This window comes from Salmo trutta, chromosome 19 (assembly GCF_901001165.1).
Source record: "Salmo trutta chromosome 19, fSalTru1.1, whole genome shotgun sequence".
NCBI classification, from domain to species: Eukaryota; Metazoa; Chordata; class Actinopteri; order Salmoniformes; family Salmonidae; genus Salmo; species Salmo trutta.
The window spans coordinates 42,116,246-42,135,176 of NC_042975.1; the positions used below are offsets into that span (position 1 = coordinate 42,116,246).

An 18,931-nucleotide genomic window follows, 5' to 3' on the forward strand; every position below is an offset into this window, starting at 1 on the left:
AATACTTTGTTTGAACCCTGAGTGCCGCTGTTGATCGCATGTAATATTTAGCACAGTCACACTATGGTACCTACTATAATAATGCGCTTAGCAACGCCCAGAGAGCACATTCAACTGGAGACCCAGTTGATAGAATAAGGGACCTATTCTGGATAGTACATTAGGTCTACAGAAACACTTTGTTCTGTAAACGGACGTCACATTGACTGGATTTTTGACAAATACGTTCTAGGATTTATTTTCTGCCTTAATATTGTGTTTTGGCTTTTTGTCGTGAAATGGCAATGAGAAGGAACAACAGGCTCTTGGAGTGGCTATTGTGCATATTCATGGTTTGCGCCTTCTCAGTTTACGCTGTGTCCGGACAGGTCCGCTACTCCATCCCGGAGGAGATGACTGTGGGCTCCTTCGTTGGGAATATAGCGAAAGATCTGGGACTGGAGCCTCAACGGCTTGTAGCCGGGAGAGCTCGGGTTTTCACCGCGGGCGACAGTGAATACTTGAGGCTGGACCGAGAGAAAGGACAATTGTTAGTGAAAGAGAGAATGGACCGGGAACAGCTATGTTTGGAGATCTCAGCATGTAGCTTCAGTTTCGATGTGATTCTAGAGAACCCAATGGAGATGTTTCGGGTTACAGTGGAAATATTAGATATCAACGACAATAGCCCCGTTTTTCCAAAAAAGGAAATTGAATTGGAAATTAGCGAGTCAGTCCTACCTGGTGCGCTTTTCTCTATAGAAAGCGCAATAGACCAGGACGTAGGGGAAAATACACTCCAGAAATACGTATTAACCCCCACGGATCATTTTAATCTTAAGATTCAAGGTCGTCTAGATGTAAGTGAAAACATAGAGATAGTACTTCAAAAACCCATGGACAGAGAAAAGACAAAGCATCACTATTTGACTTTAACTGCTGTCGATGGCGGAGACCCTCGGAGGTCTGGAACAGTTCAAATCCACATTGTGGTTCTCGATGCCAACGACAATGCCCCGATATTTAGCCAAGCTACATATAAAGCATCCGTTCTAGAAAATGCTGGGAAGGGCACATTGGTTACAACAGTGAGCGCGACAGACGCAGACGAGGGATCTAGCGCTAATATAGAATTTTATTTTGAGCATGCTACCACTACTATTCGAGAGCTATTCACAATTGACCCGATATCAGGTGAGGTTAAGGTAGTGGGTGATATAGATTATGAAAGAAACAAACAATTTAGGATAAAGGTAAAAGCTAAAGATAACGGTGGCTTAACAAACTCATGTGGAATCGTTATTGATGTTATTGATGTGAACGATAACACTCCGAAAATAACCGTCATGTCCTTTTCTAGTGCCCTACCCGAGGACTCAGTCCCTGGCACTATCATAGCCATGATTAACATCCAGGATCTTGATTCAGGCGACAATGCTAAGGTTTCATGTTCCATTGATCGCAACCTTCCCTTCAAAATTGAATCAGCTTTAGCAAATTACTACAATCTGGTGACTGACTCTGTATTGGATAGAGAACAGACGTCAGAATATAATGTAACAATCACAGCAGTAGATGGAGGCTACCCGCCTCGCTCGAGTAAAAAGACCCTCAGTTTAAAGCTTTCAGATGTGAACGACCACGCGCCCCAGTTCCAACAGGAAAGCTATGACGCCTATGTGTTCGAAAACAATGCTTCTTCACTGTCTTTCCATTCTGTAAGCGCTACAGATGCCGACTGGGGACCAAATGCTCGGGTATCATATTTCCTTGAGGATGGTAGTTTAAACGGAGCTCCACTCTCCTCTTATGTGAGTGTAAATGCAGACAGTGGGGTGCTTTACGCAGTGAAACCCTTTGACTATGAGCAAATTAAATCTTTCAAAATACATGTCAAAGCACAAGATGGAGGCTCACCCCCATTGAGTGGCAATGTGACCATAAACATATTCATAAAAGACCAGAACGACAACACGCCTCAGGTTCTGTATCCAGTACAAACTAGTGGCTCTCTGGGGGCTGAAATGGTGCCCCGTTCAGCAGATGTGGGCTATCTTGTCACTAAAGTGGTGGCTGTTGACGTGGACTCCGGACAGAACGCCTGGCTCTCATATAAACTGCAGAAAGCGACAGACAGGGCGCTGTTTGAAGTGGGTCTACAGAATGGAGAAATAAGAACTATACGGCAGGTCATTGATAAAGATGCTGTGAAACAAAAGCTCACTGTTATAGTGGAGGACAACGGGCAGCCCTCTCGATCAGCTATAGTCAATGTGAACGTGGCGGTGGCGGACAGCTTCCCTGAAGTCCTTTCAGAACTCACTGACTTCACAGTGGACAGGGAATATAATGACACGCTGACTTTTTATCTGGTGTTGGCCTTGGCTGTGGTCTCGGTTCTGTTCACATTCTCCATCATTGCCCTTATCACAGTTAAAATCCACAGATGGAGACAGAATCGATTATTCTATAAATACGCAGCAAACCTCCCCGTTATCCCACATTACCCTCCCGTTTACCCAGACGGAACCATGGGGACCCTACAGCGTGTGTACAACTATGAGGTGTGTGGAACCACTGACTCCAGGATGAGTGATGTGAAGTTTGCTAGGCCTTGTAGCCAGAACACACTGGTGGATGTGAGTCGCATGGGGACAATGCAGAGAGAAAAGAGGGAGCAGGAGGATGGTGATGTGTCTGAAGAGGTGAGACCCTCATTCTGTCCTCTACTTAGATATGTATGTAGCTTGTGTACATCTGACTGACAGAGGGATGTTTCTACACTACCATCATCCTATTCTTTGGTCTCTGTGTGATCAAGTCAACCTTTATAATTGAGTCATGTCAGTAGCATGGTCCAACAACTGAATTGGTGGCTGGACTGCAGGCAAGCATACTTAGACCCCGTTCTAATCTGTGTAACAGTCTACGGTCTGAGTCTATCCATATGAAGGGGTGCACATATTGAATCTTTGTAGGCCCATTTTACCTTATTTTGTTGTTGTTGACAGCGCTACATGTACTTGCTGTCTAGTCGTGTCTGGGAGTGTTATCCATCTCTCTGTGTGTCTCAGCCAGCCTATCAGTAATTCTAAAGAGCATTGTGGAGGCCAGATTGCTCAGCAAGTAGCCTTTGATGTCATGGTTCTGTGTTAACCTGTTTTACGTGATTCCTGAAATGCACTGCGACATTGTGGCTATGTTCTTCAGGTGATTACTCTTTTCCATTCTTATTTACCCAGCAGGTGTGCAGATAAAGGAGCAGGTTATGAAATCACTGTATCAGTTTCATTAGGTCTCGTCTGACTAACAGACTGATCGACTGAACTGACTGGGTGATTGACTGGCTGACTGACTGACTGGTTGACTGACCTGACTGACTGACTGACTGACTGGTTTACTGACCTGACTGGCTGACTGACTGACTGACTGACTGGTTTACTGACCTGACTGACTGACTGACTGGTTGACTGACCTGACTGACTGACTGACTGACTGACTGACTGACTGATTGACTGACTGACTGACTGGTTTACTGACCTGACTGGCTGACTGACTGGTTGACTGACTGACTGACTGACTGGTTGACTGACCTGACTGACTGACTGACTGACTGGTTGACTGACCTGACTGGCTGTCTGACTGACTGGTTGACTGACCTGACTGGCCTGACTTGACTGACTGACTCACTGCTAATACTATAAAATAATTGTTCTGAGGAGCCCTCATTCTTTTCTGTCCCATGGATCTTCCCTCTCTCCATCTGTATTTTTATCTCGCACTTTCCTCCCCCCACTTTCCCTCCTCTTTCCTCCCTCTCTGTACAACACTATGGTGCTTGGGCAAACTGACCCACTTTCCCCCTCACACACTGCTCTAATATTCTGTGTTGCTGTGGTGCAGTAATGGGCTTATATGTCTCTCCCATCAGACACTGGGCTTAATTCCATGGCAGTGTTACACTCATTCCTGTATGGAACACTGTCACTGCTCTGTATTCAGAATGAGTGTGTCTGTTGGGTCATACTATATAACTCTGTCTCTGTCTGTCTGTCTGTCTGTAACCAATGGTCTTGCTCAGTACTTGTCATTCACAGTAATAATGTCCCTTTTATGTCTATAGCTCACAGGTTGTAAGGGTTTAGACTGGATCTTGTTAGTGAGTGGAGGATTGTATGTAACATGGCATGCTGTTAACAGTGACAGTGATTTCAAACCTGCCTAGAAACAGCCAGCAACAATGTCACATCTTTGCCTTCATTTTAACCACTAGGCCTAAAGCGTGGTTACCGGGGAATTTTTACCAGTCATAGGAAGACAGAAAAGACCAAAGACTTGTTTTAATGGTTGTGTTCATCTGCGTATGTGTGGGTTTGTGAGTATAGTTCAATTCAAGCAATCTCTAGTATTATGCCCTCTTCTCTCCAGCGTACCAGGAAGATTCACCTCAAGCTCATGCACATTGTCATGGCAACACTCTCTCCATACAGACAGTGCTGCAGATTCCGGACATAAGACATGTTGCATGGTTGTTGACTTGTAAATAACACTGTTCATAGTCTCTTGCTATTTATGGCTAGAGCAAGTACTGTTTTAAAAGCTGCCTTGTCTTACGTCTTCTCAGCATGCTTGTAGGTGTGCATGCATCTGTGCCTGTCTGCATAACAGACAGAGTGATGATTTGAATTCTCCTGTGCATTTGCAAAAGGCCAGTGTATCCCTGTAGTTACACAACACGTCATGAAGGCAAGAAGTTGGCTGGACTCATTTGATCCAGAAGCACTGAATCCTTTTGCCCTGAGTCTCACTGCACCGGCATGACAACTGCTTGCAATACAACACTGACCCAGTTTGAGCTGCCACCTCTCTATTTCCTGTTACGTTTGAGAGTGATGGGACAGCTTAGTTGTGTTCCATCCTGATGCCTCTGTAACTACCCATCAACCACTCTGTCTTAGCCCCATTGCATGTTTGCACTTAATCAGTCTCATGAATAATCACAATTGGCATTTTAGTCATTCAGCAGACACTCGTATCCAGAGCGACTCACAGTAGTGAGTGCACACGTTATGTATTTACACAAACGTAGGCTTACACCTTGACTATACAGTCACAGTGTAGTTTATACCCATGTAACCAACCTTTTGTCTCTCTCTTTGTCTTTTCCCCACATAATCACAAGCACTCACTTGTCCATGTCAGACGTGGATGTTGTCAGTGTGTCCTTTATGTGTCTGTTTAGCAGCCAGTGACTGGGTGGCATATTGGTTGTATTGAACACACAGTGTGGAGGCAGAGGGAGGGGGCAGGGCGTTGTTGTGCATCATGCAGCAGTATGAAGGCTGTGGGATGCACGTTTCACGTTGGCACTTCTGTCCAGCATATGATCACATAAACCCACAAAGGGTCACAGTCTATTCATTTCTAAACATCTCTCTCTCTCTCTCTCTCTCTCTCTCTCTGTCTGTCTCTGTATCTCTGTCTGTCTCTCTCTCCCGCTCTCTCTGTCTGGCTCTGGCTATCTCTCTCGCTCTCTGTCTGTCTCTCTCTCTCGCTCTCTCTGTCTGGCTCTGGCTATCTGTCTCGCTTTCTGTCTGTCTCTCTCTCTCGCTCTCTCTGTCTGGCTCTGGCTATCTCTCTCGCTCTCTGTCTGTCTCTCTCTCTCGCTCTCTCTGTCTGGCTCTGGCTATCTGTCTCGCTTTCTGTCTGTCTCTGTCTCTGTCTCTCTCTTTCTCTTTCTCCCTCTCTCTCTTTGCCTCTCTCTCTCTCTCTCTCTCTCTCTCTCCCTCTCTCTCTCTCTCTCTCTCTCTCTGTCTGTCTCTGTATCTCTGTCTGTCTCTCTCTCTCTCTCGCTCTCTCTGTCTGGCTCTGGCTATCTCTCTCGCTCTCTGTCTGTCTCTGTCTCTCTGTCTGTCTCTCTCTCGCTCTCTCTGTCTATCTGTCTGTCTCTCTCTCTCTCTCTCGCTCTCTCTGTCTGGCTCTGGCTATCGGTCTCGCTTTCTGTCTGTCTGTCTGTCTATCTGTCTGTCTGTCTGTCTGTCTGTCTGTCTCTCTCTCTCTTTCTCCCTCTCTCTCTCTTTGCCTCTCTCTCTCTCTCTCACACACACACACACACACACTCAATCTGTTTCTCTCTTTCCTCTTTCTTCATCTCTCTCCCTGTAACAAAAAGCTTCTCACTATGTCACGTCAGTATCTATTTCTACTCTTCATAGCCCTCTGGCTTGGTTCAACACCACAGCTTTATACAGTGAGGCTAAAGACTAAATGTTTTTTATAGAACACTTCCCACAGTAAGACCCTGTCTTAACAGAGACTGTGTTTGATAAGTAGCCCTCTGGCTTTACACTCCTGGCTTTGGGTTTTCCCTATCTGTAATAACAGAGAATTAGAATGCCATGAAAGTGTGCTCTGCTCGTCTTGAGCTACGGACATACAATGCACACAGCATATTAACACTTAATTTGAACAGTAGCCTATACCTTTCCAGCATTCATTCGAATCAAATTTGTATCTCTGTGCATGGTTTTCAGACAGCTTTCAGTTTCCCACCCCACCCCACCCTTCCCCACTGACACAGAAACATTCCACACATTAATTTTCATGACTGGCTGAGTCACACTGAAGACTGCACCATTCCCTCAGAAGTTGCGCGCAGCGACAGCTTAATGTATGGGTGTTTGATCGAAAGGCAGTGTATTACAGTGCAGAGACAGAGGAAAGGGACCCCTGCCGTGGACCATGTTTAAGTCTTCAAAGAGCCGCAGTGGGGCTGGGCAGGGCCAGCAGGAAGGGGAAACATGTCTGTATTATTTTGTCTGAATCTCTCTCTCTCTTTGTCTGGGGAGATGATGTGTGTAACGTTGGTTTGCTACTGTCAGTGAAGATGATATCGTTGCTGGTGTTTGTGAAGATTGTGATAATAAAGATAAGAACAATAAGAAAAAATCATGCTCTTCCTTGTTTACAAGTGACATACAGGGATATCTACACTGTTGCAGATCTAACCATGTCTTAACTGTTGTCGAGACCAAGCACAGTAAATAATAAGAAAAACATGCAAAGGATTTAGTGACATAGTGCCTCTATTTTGTGTTTGGTAATAACAAACATGTTTTGTTGGTGATGGTAAACCTGCTTGTGTTCCCCTGGTGGTCAAATCAAATCAAATTGTATTTGTCACATGCGCCGAATACAACCTTACCATGAAATGCTTACTTACAAGCCCTTAACCAACAATGCAGTTAAAGAAAAATGTCAAAATGAACTAAAGTGAAAAACTAGGCTATATACAGGGTGTACTGGTACCGAGTCATTGTGTGGGGTACAGGTTAGTCGGGGTCATTTGTAAAGTGACTATGCATAGATAATAAACAGCGAGTAGCTGTCAGAAGCTGTTAAGGAACCTTTTGGTCGTAGACTCGGACCTCCGGTACCGCTTGCCATGCGGTGGCAGAGAGAACAGTCTATGACTTGGGTGACTGGAGTCTTTGACAATTATTTGGGCCTTCCTCTGACACCGCCTGGTATAGAGGTCCTGGATGTCAGGAAGCTTGGCCCCAGTGAGGTCAGGCACCGACCTTATGATTATAGGGCCCAGAGTCATGATTATAGGGCCCAGAGTTTTCCCTGATGAAGGGACCTGACCAGGAAAACCTCAGGGCCCTACTCATGAAGCATAAGGGTAACATTAAGAAAACACCAGTGTAATACTACGGTTGTTGCACACACTGAACCCACACTGCACATGCACAGAATGATATACAACACAGTGGTCATGTTAAGTGACTGTGGTCATGCTAAGTGACTGTGGTCATGCTAAGTGACTGTGGTCATGCTAAGTGACTGTGGTCATGCTAAGTGTCTGTGGTGAACATGTGTCAGATGGGTCTGTATCTGAACTCTTTCTGTTTTGATAAGTATGTCTCTGTGTGCTGTGAATACAGTCCTTGTCCTAATCTAATGAATATGTCTTTCTTTTCTCTCTTTTCCATGTCGTCACTGCATCTGCTCCCTCTGTGTTTCTCCAAACAAGGTAAGATAAACTTCATCTCCTTTTCTACCTGACAATTTATCGTACCAATCTGTATCCTACCAATCTATAATCTATCTATCTGTCAATCTATATCAAACCACATCAAATCTCTCTCTCTCTCTCTCTCTCTCTCTCTCTCTCTCTCACACACACACTCACACTCACACACACACAAACAAACACACACACACAAAACACTTATACACGCACACACACACACAAACACACACACACACACACACACACACACACACACATACATACACACAAAACACTTATACACACACACACACACACACACACACACATACATACATACACACAAAACACTTATACACACACACACAAACACACACACACACACACACAAACACACACACAAAACACTTATACACACACACACACAAACACACACACACACACACACACACAAACACACACACAAAACACTTATACACACACACACACACACAAACACACACACACACACACACACACACACTTGTGTATGCACTTAGACCAATGTAACCTTTAAGAGGATCATGTTCAACACACAAGTAGCAGGGGTAAAGGGACAGATAAGCTTTGTTCATCATATTTCACAGCCAGTTATACCGATTTTTGACATTGTATTATTTAGGATTCCAATGCTTGCCATTGAAATATCTCATTGCTTACAAAGGGGTAAAGAACATTCCCATGAGCTGTGTATGAGATATATCTAAATACATCTATAATGAATATGTTGGTACTTGTATTGGTCACATCTCTTCCTTTGGGTGAAGTGCACACATTTATAATTACAGCAATCATTATGTTCATATACCTTGGAAAAGGGCTTTACATCTTGTTGACTTATTCAGCTATTGAGGCCCAACTCATGAATGATAAAGGATTGCCTGGTCACATGACAAACAGCAGAATGAAATTCAGACTTTTATACACAGGTTCTCGAACAAAGCAGGTTTCGGAGCATTTCGATGACTGTTCTACCTCTTGAAATGCTACCCGGGTGTTTATCTGAGGAAATGTCTGTTCATCTAGCTGCTGTTTTCCTTTCTAGTGAAGGGAAACAAGCACGCGTTGTTTATGCCACTCTCGTGCTGCCTATTATCTGCCGCATGCACCAGAGTGAGCTCTCCGCCTGTGTGGCGCTGTCCACCCGCGTGGTGCTGAAATGCTCCTCTCTGTGCAGCGCGCGTGGTCTCCTCTGCTTTCCAGTGATTGGATCATCTCTTGCTGCACAAATGGGTCATATGATCATTGTGATGAAATACGACTGTATTTATATTTTTTCGACCTGGCCCATATTACATAACACTGTGATATGATTATAAGCATGATTCATGATTAAACCTTTATTTTCATCTAACGCTGTAATTGGTCGTAATCAATAAAACGTCACAATATGGTGCAGAGCGTTCAATTTGACTGGTGGAGGCACGGAGACCTCCAGCTACGTGCCGTTTGCAAGGGATTGTTGAATAAATGTAAGAACTATTTGGTTGTAATATCATCACCTCTTGAAGAGCCTAGTCAGAACTACACATTTCAGATTATTCTCTATCATCGAAGTTATACAGCAGGTAACTGCATGCTTTTCATGATCAGTAAAAATCTATTGATTATGTATTTTCAGACACATGGAAAGAGCTTGAAATCGGCAAGTCCTCTTCCTGGTAAAGTTGTCAGTCGGACTACTGTCATCACCACTATAGATGGCAAGCAAATAAAGCCATCTAGTTTATCCCCTGAAAGTTAGCAAACTTGTCCATCATTCAATATAGCCTGCCATGTCTGTAAGCAGCAATCATGATTAAACACTTAAAAACAATACTGAACAGAAGATAATGTTATCTAACTTCGCTAGGCAGGCCGACATTGGTTTGAGAACAAACTACATTAGGTCTACTTACAACTATCTTTATGCCAATGTACACAGTTTATATTTGTAGCTTGTAAAGTACACATTATCAGCTAACAGTACATTGGTAAATGCGCCCTTCTGCTGCTTGACAGGTAGAGTCCACAAAGGATGGGAAATGAACCTAAACCACTCATACTGGTCAGGTACAGGTCACTTTTGTTCTATATCACTAAAATATCCACTTCAAGGTGGCCAATATTGAGAAATATCGTGAGGCTACCCTCACTTATCTGAAATTACATGATCAATTGATGTTTACTGATCATGAAAAGCATGAAAAGCATGCAGTTACTGCTGTATAACTCTGATGATAGAGCTAAATGTGCCCAGTTGTTTTGCACGGAATAATCTGAAATGTGTAGTTCTGACTAGGCTCTTCAAGAGGTGATATTACAACCAAATAGTTAACATTTATTTAACAGTCACTTGAAAACGGAACGGTTTTAGCGGAGCTGGGGATCTCCTTGGAGGCAAATCGAACGCCCTGCACCTTATTGTGTGACGTTTTATTGACGACGACCTATTAGAGCACCCTCGGTTGCTAGGGAGATTTAGTTAATCTATGCCTCACGGTTGTAGCCTGCTGTCGATAAAAATCACTGTGGACGAATTGCTATTGTGGTGGTCAGACATATAGACCTAGCCTAAAGGCTTCCTCGATCAGTTACACAGCAAAATAGTAAAATGATCAAATATGTAGGCTACTAAACCGTGTGTGTGAGCGTGTACGTGTGCGTCAAACCTCTATTCCTTTTTGCTCCCGCCTCTCGCGATCCTTTCACTCCCAGCCCGTTGCTCCCCCCTTCTGCTCGTGCTGAGCATGCTACTGTGATTACACGTGTGTGTGTGTGTGTGTGTGTGTGAGGGGATGCGAGAGACTGGCTCCCTGCTCCTCGTGACAGACTATGAGAACACCACTAGGCTGTGCTTCCCTCTCATTGCCACAAGACGGCAGAAAGAGTACAGTAAACGGAGGGCTTGAAGTGATACAGTGCTTTTATGATTATTGGATAATAATAGTAATAGGCTATAGGCTAATATTTGCATTTTTGGGGGCGCTATAGATTTTATTTATTTTGTGAATTACCACGTTTATTTTGTACAGTAGCATATTTACTACTAATCAAAGTAAAATGTTACACCTGTAAATAAATACTGCTTATCTGTTTCTGTATTTTAAGCATTCTACTCATAGTGAAGGCATAGACTGTACCTTTAAGATACACTACGTGTGTGATAGGTTATATCAAGTGGGTTCTCTGCACCAATACTGTGCTGAGCCATACAAAGGGATCTACTCCCTCCCCTCAGACTCAGCATTACATCCCGTAGCCTACAATGCTCAGATCTGGGAGCTACACTTGAACTGAATGGAAACAAAAGAAGGTCTGCTTGCATTTTTGGGAAATGTGTATTCAAGACACTATGGCGAATAACTTCAATTTTTATATTGTGTGATGGAGAGGATTTACTGTGAAAGGGAGTTTCAATGGAACAAAGGACAATGAGGATTCGAGGCCATTTGAGGTGGCAAGTGTTATGGATTCATCAATTCGTTCTCCTGTGGAATACAATAGAGGCGCAGATTCCATACACTATACCTGAAGAGTTAAAGGAAGGTTCTGTTGTTGGAAATATAGCCAAGGACCTGGGTTTGGGAATATCTGAGATTTATGACCGTAAACTGAGGATAGCTTCTGATGCTGGTAAGCAGTATTTCAGTGTGGATTTGGGAAAGGGTGAGCTGGTTGTCAATGAAAGGATAGACAGAGAATATTTATGTGGAGAGAATGTCCCTTGTCTGTTACCGCTGGAGGTTATAGTTGAAAATCCCTTACAGCTGCACCGCATTGAAATCGAAATACAGGATATAAATGATAATTCTCCAGGTTTTCTTACAAATGAACGAATTTTGAAAATAGCTGAGGTGATTAATCCAGGTGCAAAATTCCCATTGGAAAGTGCACATGATCCTGACGTAGACGCAAACTCATTACGGTCCTATAGTATCAGCGATAATGACCATTTCCTGTTGAACATGAAGACCCAGGGAGGCCAAAAGATTCCCGAACTTGTGCTGAAGACTTCACTGGACAGAGAGAAGCAGGCCGTGCACAAGCTCGTGCTCACCGCTGTAGACGGAGGGACTCCTGCACGATCGGGTACTTCTGAAATCACCGTCATAGTTCTTGATGTTAATGATAATGAGCCCCAGTTTGAGAGACCGTTTTATGAAATATCTGTAGCTGAGAATAGACCCATTGGCAATCAGATTGTACATGTAAAAGCTTCAGATTCTGACGAAGGACTAAATGGAGAGGTCGAGTATTTCTTTGCAGACCAGACCCCAGATAGTATAATGACATTACTTAATGTTGACTCAAATACTGGCGAAATTACTATCAAAGGACAGCTTGATTATGAACAGACGAATTTGCATACGTTTGATATTGTGGCAAAAGATAAAGGCAGTCCACAGATGGAGGGGCACTGTAGTGTAAAGATCAATATTGCTGATGTTAATGATAACGCCCCTCAAATTATTATAACCTCACTGACCAGTCCAATACCGGAGAATTCAGCCCCCGGGATGGTTATTGCATTGATTAGCGCTAAAGACTTAGACGTTGGTGAGAATGGCAAAGTAAAGTTAAACATGTCCCGGGGCTCACCGTTCACTCTGAAGCCCTCTGTTTCCAACCATTACGCCCTGGTGACCAACGGCCCATTAGACCGAGAGACGTTCCCGAACTATGATGTTGTCATTAACGCGGTTGATTCAGGGTCCCCACCTTTATCTACAAAGAAAACCGTTACCGTGAAAATCCTAGATGTCAATGACAATCCTCCAGTGTTTTCCCGGACCTCGTATACTGTTTATGTCAAAGAAAATGGAACCCCGGGATCTTTACTGAGCTCAGTGTCCGCCTCTGATACAGACATGGGTGAGAATGCGAAGATCTCCTATTCTATATTAGACTCTACAGTACAAGACGTGTCTGTCTCCTCCTATATTTACATCAACTCAGATAACGGCAGCATCTACAGCATGCACTCGTTTGACTATGAGAAACTGAAGGTGTTTCAGATACAGGTGCAGGCAAAGGACCACGGCTCTCCGTCTCTGAGCAGCAACGTCACGGTTCATGTTTTTATCCTGGACCAGAACGACAATGCCCCCGCTGTTATTTACCCTTCCGCTGTCATGGGCTCTGTCTCCCATCAGAAGATGCCCCGGTCCGCTAAAGCAGGCCACCTGACCACTAAGATATCGGCAGTGGACGCAGACTCGGGCCATAACGCCTGGATTTCCTATAGGCTGGTGGAGGCCACAGACTCGTCTCTGTTCAGTGTGAATCTTTACACAGGGGAGGTGAGGACTAAACGCGCGGTTTCAGAGCAGGATGACTCCTCACAGAGGCTGCTTATAGAGATACAGGACAATGGGGAGCCGGTCCAGTCCGCCACAGTCACAGTCAACATACTGTTAGAGGACGGGCTCCACGAGCCCATCTCGGACTTCCGCCAGAAAACAGCAGAGCCCAGCAAGAGAAACAGTAAAATCACCTTTTATTTGATCATCTCTCTGGCCTCCGTGTCCGTTTTGTCTTTGTTGACTTTCCTCATCTTAGTGGTGAAGTGCGTTAGAAACAGTAGGAGCAGCTCGAGTTGCTGTATCAGACGGGCTGATTCTGACGGATACAAGAATCCAAACAGAAACCTGCAGCTCCAGCTCAACACTGACGGCCCTATTAAGTATGTGGAGGTCCTGGGAGGGGACATGTTGTCTCAGAGCCAGTCCTTCAGGTCGTGTCTCTCTCCAGTGTCCGAGTTCAGTGATTTCACCCTCGTTAAGCCCAGCAGCACCACTGACTTTAAGGACATGATAAACGTGCTTGATGCATCATTACCGGACAGCGCGTGGACGTTCGAGAGCCAACAGGTGAGCGCAGCTACTTTATAATGTATATAATGTATAATTTTTATTACCACCGGATTATATCGTTGTTCATTTATGACTGTATCTCCTGGAACTGGGTTCTACCACTTCTATTCGTTTCGATTCTATGTCATTTTGGTGTGTAGGCTTTTCATTTTTCACCATATGAAGTTATGAAATGACTTTCTTCTACACTTTGGCCTTTATATATGAATTTGTTTATTCATTTGTTTCATTTGTACATGAAGGTAAACCATAAATGCCAATGCAGTAATAGACCCCAATTTTGAGGAGTAAATGGACACATCACTACATCTCTACTGCTCATAACAGCGCTGTTTCTTTAACTGCCAGTGCTGAGATACTCGCCATGATAATCCATTGGAGTTCTGTGAACCAATCATGTGCTGAACTGTACAAAGAGATCTAGTCCCTCCCCCAGCCTCAGCACCATAACCCCAGCCTCGTCGAGAACCAGGCTTTTTTTTAGGTATGGCTACCCGAGACTACCATAATCCTTACAATGCACAGAGCTGAGAGAGACAGAGCTGCGCTCATTTTGAGAGATAGGACGGACATATAATCGGTGTTTAATTCTATACGAATAACAGGTTTTACTTGGTAGGATTATCTTGAAATGTATTACAAACCAAGACCTTTACGAAGTCCAAGGGATCATCATTCATGGAAATGCGGATTCAAATGAAGATGGTATTTCTATGGCGGGGGCTCGTGCTTTCCTCCCTTCTGTGGAATACAATAGAAGCGCAGACGCGCTACACCATCCCGGAGGAGCTGAGTGTGGGATCCGTTGTTGGGAATATAGCTATGGATCTGGGTTTGCAAGTGTCTGAGATTTCCGATCGTAAACTGAGGATAGCCTCCGAGGGCGATAAGCAGTATTTCAGTGTGGATTTGGGAAGAGGTGACCTCATTGTTAGTGAGAGAATAGACAGGGAGAATCTGTGTGGACGAAATCCCAATTGTCTGTTACCTTTGGAGGCTTTAATTGAAAACCCACTACAGCTGTATCGTGTTGAGATCGAAATTCAGGATATAAATGACAACTCCCCAGTATTCCAAAGCAATAGAAATGTTTTAAATATCGCGGAGCACACACTGCCAGGCGCAAGATTTCGTTTAGAATCAGCACAAGACCCCGACGTTGGCTCCAATTCCTTACGCACATATACACTTAGTAAAAATGAACATTTTGTGTTAGACATAAAAACAAAGAAGGATGGGTCAAAAGTCCCAGAATTGGTTTTAGAAAAAGTATTGGACAGAGAAAAACAGTCCGTACAGAGCCTGCTTTTGACGGCCGTAGATGGTGGGAACCCTGCTAGATCAGGTACAGCAGAAATTACTATTCGAGTTCTAGACAATAACGACAATGCACCTGTGTTTGAAGAAAGCACATATGACATTCAAGTGGTTGAAAACACATTACCAGGAACGGTCGTCGTCACTGTTAAAGCAGTCGATCTTGATGATGGGTCCAACAGTGAGATCGTTTACTCGTTTGGACCACACACATCAGAGTCACTACAGGACCTTATAACTGTCGATCCGCAAAACGGTGAAATAAAGGTTAAGGGAAATATAGATTATGAAAAGGGAAATTCGTTTAAATTTGATGTTCTCGCAACAGACAAGGGCACCCCACCAATGCAGGGCGTATGTAGTATTAATGTAGAAGTTATTGATTTAAACGACAATTCCCCAGCTCTCATTTTAAAATCGCAGCCTAGCCCGGTGAGGGAAGACACGCCTATTGGAACGGTTGTTGCTTTGATAAGTGCTAAGGACATAGACTCTGGAGATAATGGTGAAGTAAGTCTGAATATAGCGCCAGGCTTACCTTTTTCATTAAAACCATCCATTTCTAATAACTACGCTTTGGTTAGTGATTCCGGTTTCGATCGGGAGAAAAAAACGGAGTATACTGTCGAAATTATAGCTTCTGACCTTGGGAAACCGTCTCTTACCTCTCGAAAAACAATCACGGTTCGTGTTTTAGATGTCAATGACAACTCGCCAGTGTTTTCTCAGCCGTTCTATACTGTGTATGTTAAAGAAAATGGAACCCCGGGATCTTTACTGAGCTCAGTGTCCGCCTCTGATACAGACATGGGTGAGAATGCGAAGATCTCCTATTCTATATTAGACTCTACAGTACAAGACGTGTCTGTCTCCTCCTATATTTACATCAACTCAGATAACGGCAGCATCTACAGCATGCACTCGTTTGACTATGAGAAACTGAAGGTGTTTCAGATACAGGTGCAGGCAAAGGACCACGGCTCTCCGTCTCTGAGCAGCAACGTCACGGTTCATGTTTTTATCCTGGACCAGAACGACAATGCCCCCGCTGTTATTTACCCTTCCGCTGTCATGGGCTCTGTCTCCCATCAGAAGATGCCCCGGTCCGCTAAAGCAGGCCACCTCGCCACTAAGATATCGGCAGTGGACGCAGACTCGGGCCATAACGCCTGGATTTCCTATAGGCTGGTGGAGGCCACAGACTCGTCTCTGTTCAGTGTGAATCTTTACACAGGGGAGGTGAGGACTAAACGCGCTGTTTCAGAGCAGGATGACTCCTCTCAGAGGCTGCTTATAGAGATACAGGACAATGGGGAGCCGGTCCAGTCCGCCACAGTCACAGTCAACATACTGTTAGAGGACGGGCTCCACGAGCCCATCTCGGACTTCCGCCAGAAAACAGCCGAGCCCAGCAAGAGAAACAGTAAAATCACCTTTTATTTGATCATCTCTCTGGCCTCCGTGTCTGTTTTGTCTTTGTTGACTTTCCTCATCTTAGTGGTGAATTGCGTTAGAAACAGTAGGAGCAGCTCGAGCTGCTGTATCAGACGGGCTGATTCTGACGGATACAAGAATCCAAACAGAAACCTGCAGCTCCAGCTCAACACTGACGGCCCTATTAAGTATGTGGAGGTCCTGGGAGGGGACATGTTGTCTCAGAGCCAGTCCTTCAGGTCGTGTCTCTCTCCAGTGTCCGAGTTCAGTGATTTCACCCTCGTTAAGCCCAGCAGCACCACTGACTTTAAGGACATGATAAACGTGCTTGATGCATCATTACCGGACAGCGCGTGGACGTTCGAGAGCCAACAGGTATGTTTTTATTGCCACCGGATTCAATTGTTGTTAATTTATGACTGTATCTCATGGAACTGGGTTTTACCACTTCCATTCATTCGATTCTATATAATTTGGGTGTTTTGCATTTTCTGTTTATATCAGAGTTTTAAGCTATAGATACTTTATCGGTATTTTTGCATTTGATGCGTCTCAATATAACTGATGTTGAGCTTTCGCATCTGCGGTGAAAGCGGTGTTAGTCAGACCATTAGACTTCCCGAAAATCGGACTTCACATAAAATCATCTGTAGCGTCCGAACGGGTTGTCCTACAAACGATTGTGACCCCTCTATGGAAAGATGAGACCCATAAACGTATTGGGACTCGTCTGAAGTCGGTGCAGCAGATGTGCCTAATTACAGTTGAAGTCGGAAGTTTACATACACTTAGGTTGGAGTCATTAAAACTAGTTTTTCAACCACTCCACAAATTTCTTGATAACAAACTATAGTTTTGGCAAGTCGGTTAGGACATCTACTTTGTGCATGACACAAGTAATTTTCCCAGCAATTGTTTACAGACAGATTATTTCACTTATAATTCACTGTATCACAATTCCAGTGGGTCAGAAGTTTATATACACTAAGTTAACTGTGCCTTTAAACAGCTTGGAAAATTCCAGAAAATGATGTCATGGCTTTAGAAGCTTCTGATGGCTAATTGACATCATTTGAGTCAATTGGAGGTGTACTTGTGGATGTATTTCAAGGCCTACCTTCAAACTCAGTGCCTCTTTGCTTGACATCATGAGAAAATCAAAAGAAATCAGGAAAGACCTCAGAAAAAGAATTGTAGACCTCCACAAGTCTGGTTCATCCTTGGGAGCAATTTCCAAACACCTGAAGGTACCACGTTCATCTGTACAAACTACGGTTTACAACTGCACATGGGGACAAAGTTCATACTTTTTGGAGAAATGTCCTCTGGTCTGATGAAACAAAAATAGAACTGTTTAGCCATAATGACCATCGTTATGGTTGGAGGACAAAGGGGGAGGCTTGCAAGCCAAAGAACACCATCCCAACCGTGAAGCACGGGGATGGCAGCATCATGTTGTGGGGGTGCTTTGCTGCAGGAGGGACTGGTGCACTTCACAAAATAGATGGCATCATGAGGAAGTAAAATTATGTAGATATATTGATGCAACATCTCAAGACATCAGTCAGGAAGTTAAAGCTTGGTCACAAATGGGTATTCCAAATGGACAATGACCCCAAGCATACTTCCAAAGTTGTGGCTAAATGGCTTAAGGACAACAATGTCAAGGTATTGGAGTGGCTATCACAAAGCCCTGTCCTCAATCCTATTGAACATGTGTGGGTAGTACTGAAAAAGCATGTGCGAGCAAGTAGGCCTACAAAACTGACTCAGTTACACCAGCTCTGTCAGGAGGAATGGGCCAAAATTCACCCAACTTATTGTGGGAAGCTTGTGGAAGGCTACCCAAAACGTTTGACCCTGTCACATTCGTCGTAAAGATGGGACCAAGGCGCAGCGGGAATGTGAATACTCATATTCTTTATTATGAAACAAACCAAAACAAACACTTAAACAAAAACAACGACGAAAAAACAGTCCTGTGAGACATACATGGAACAACTACCCACAAAAACCTATGAAAAAAGACCCCTACTAAATAGGACCTTCAATTAGAGGCAACGAGAAACAGCTGCCTCCAATTGAAGGTCAAACCAATAAACTAAGCATAGAAATAGATAAACTAGACACAGACATAGAAATAGACTAACATAGACCATTGCCCAACAAACCCCTAAACACATTAAACAAACACCCCCTGCCACGTCCTGACCAAACTACAATAACAAATAACCTCTTTACTGGTCAGGACGTGACAGACCCAAGTTAAACAATTTAAAGGCAATGCTACCAA

General features: G+C 44.0%; 3 protein-coding genes across 23 annotated transcripts in view; all 3 read left to right on the forward strand.

Moving 5' to 3' along the window:
- Positions 1 to 8,136, forward strand: part of LOC115154618 (protocadherin gamma-A11-like) — a 32,630-nt gene extending 24,494 nt beyond the window's left edge. The window contains exon 2 of the mRNA XM_029701052.1: positions 8,015 to 8,136. Within this exon, the coding sequence (XP_029556912.1) occupies positions 8,015 to 8,023 (9 nt within the window). The 3' untranslated portion in view covers positions 8,024 to 8,136. The remainder of the gene's footprint in view (positions 1 to 8,014) is intronic.
- The window catches only part of LOC115154607 (protocadherin gamma-C5), a 164,911-nt gene that overhangs the window by 107,929 nt on the left and 38,051 nt on the right, over positions 1 to 18,931 (forward strand). The window lies entirely within an intron of this gene.
- Positions 10,957 to 17,173, forward strand: LOC115154611 (protocadherin gamma-C5). The gene is made up of 2 exons (XM_029701045.1): positions 10,957 to 13,884; positions 17,014 to 17,173. The coding sequence occupies exons 1-2, from the start codon at positions 11,431 to 11,433 to the stop codon at positions 17,155 to 17,157; spliced, it is 2,598 nt and encodes an 865-aa protein (XP_029556905.1). The 5' UTR covers positions 10,957 to 11,430; the 3' UTR covers positions 17,158 to 17,173.

Coding starts and splice junctions, on each gene's coding strand:
- LOC115154611 (XM_029701045.1), top strand. CDS start 11,431: ATGGAACAAAGGACAATGAGGATTCGAGGCCATTTGAGGTGGCAAGTG. Junction 13,885..17,013: donor GGACGTTCGAGAGCCAACAG/GTGAGCGCAGCT, acceptor GAGAGCCAACAG/GTATGTTTTTATTGCCACCG.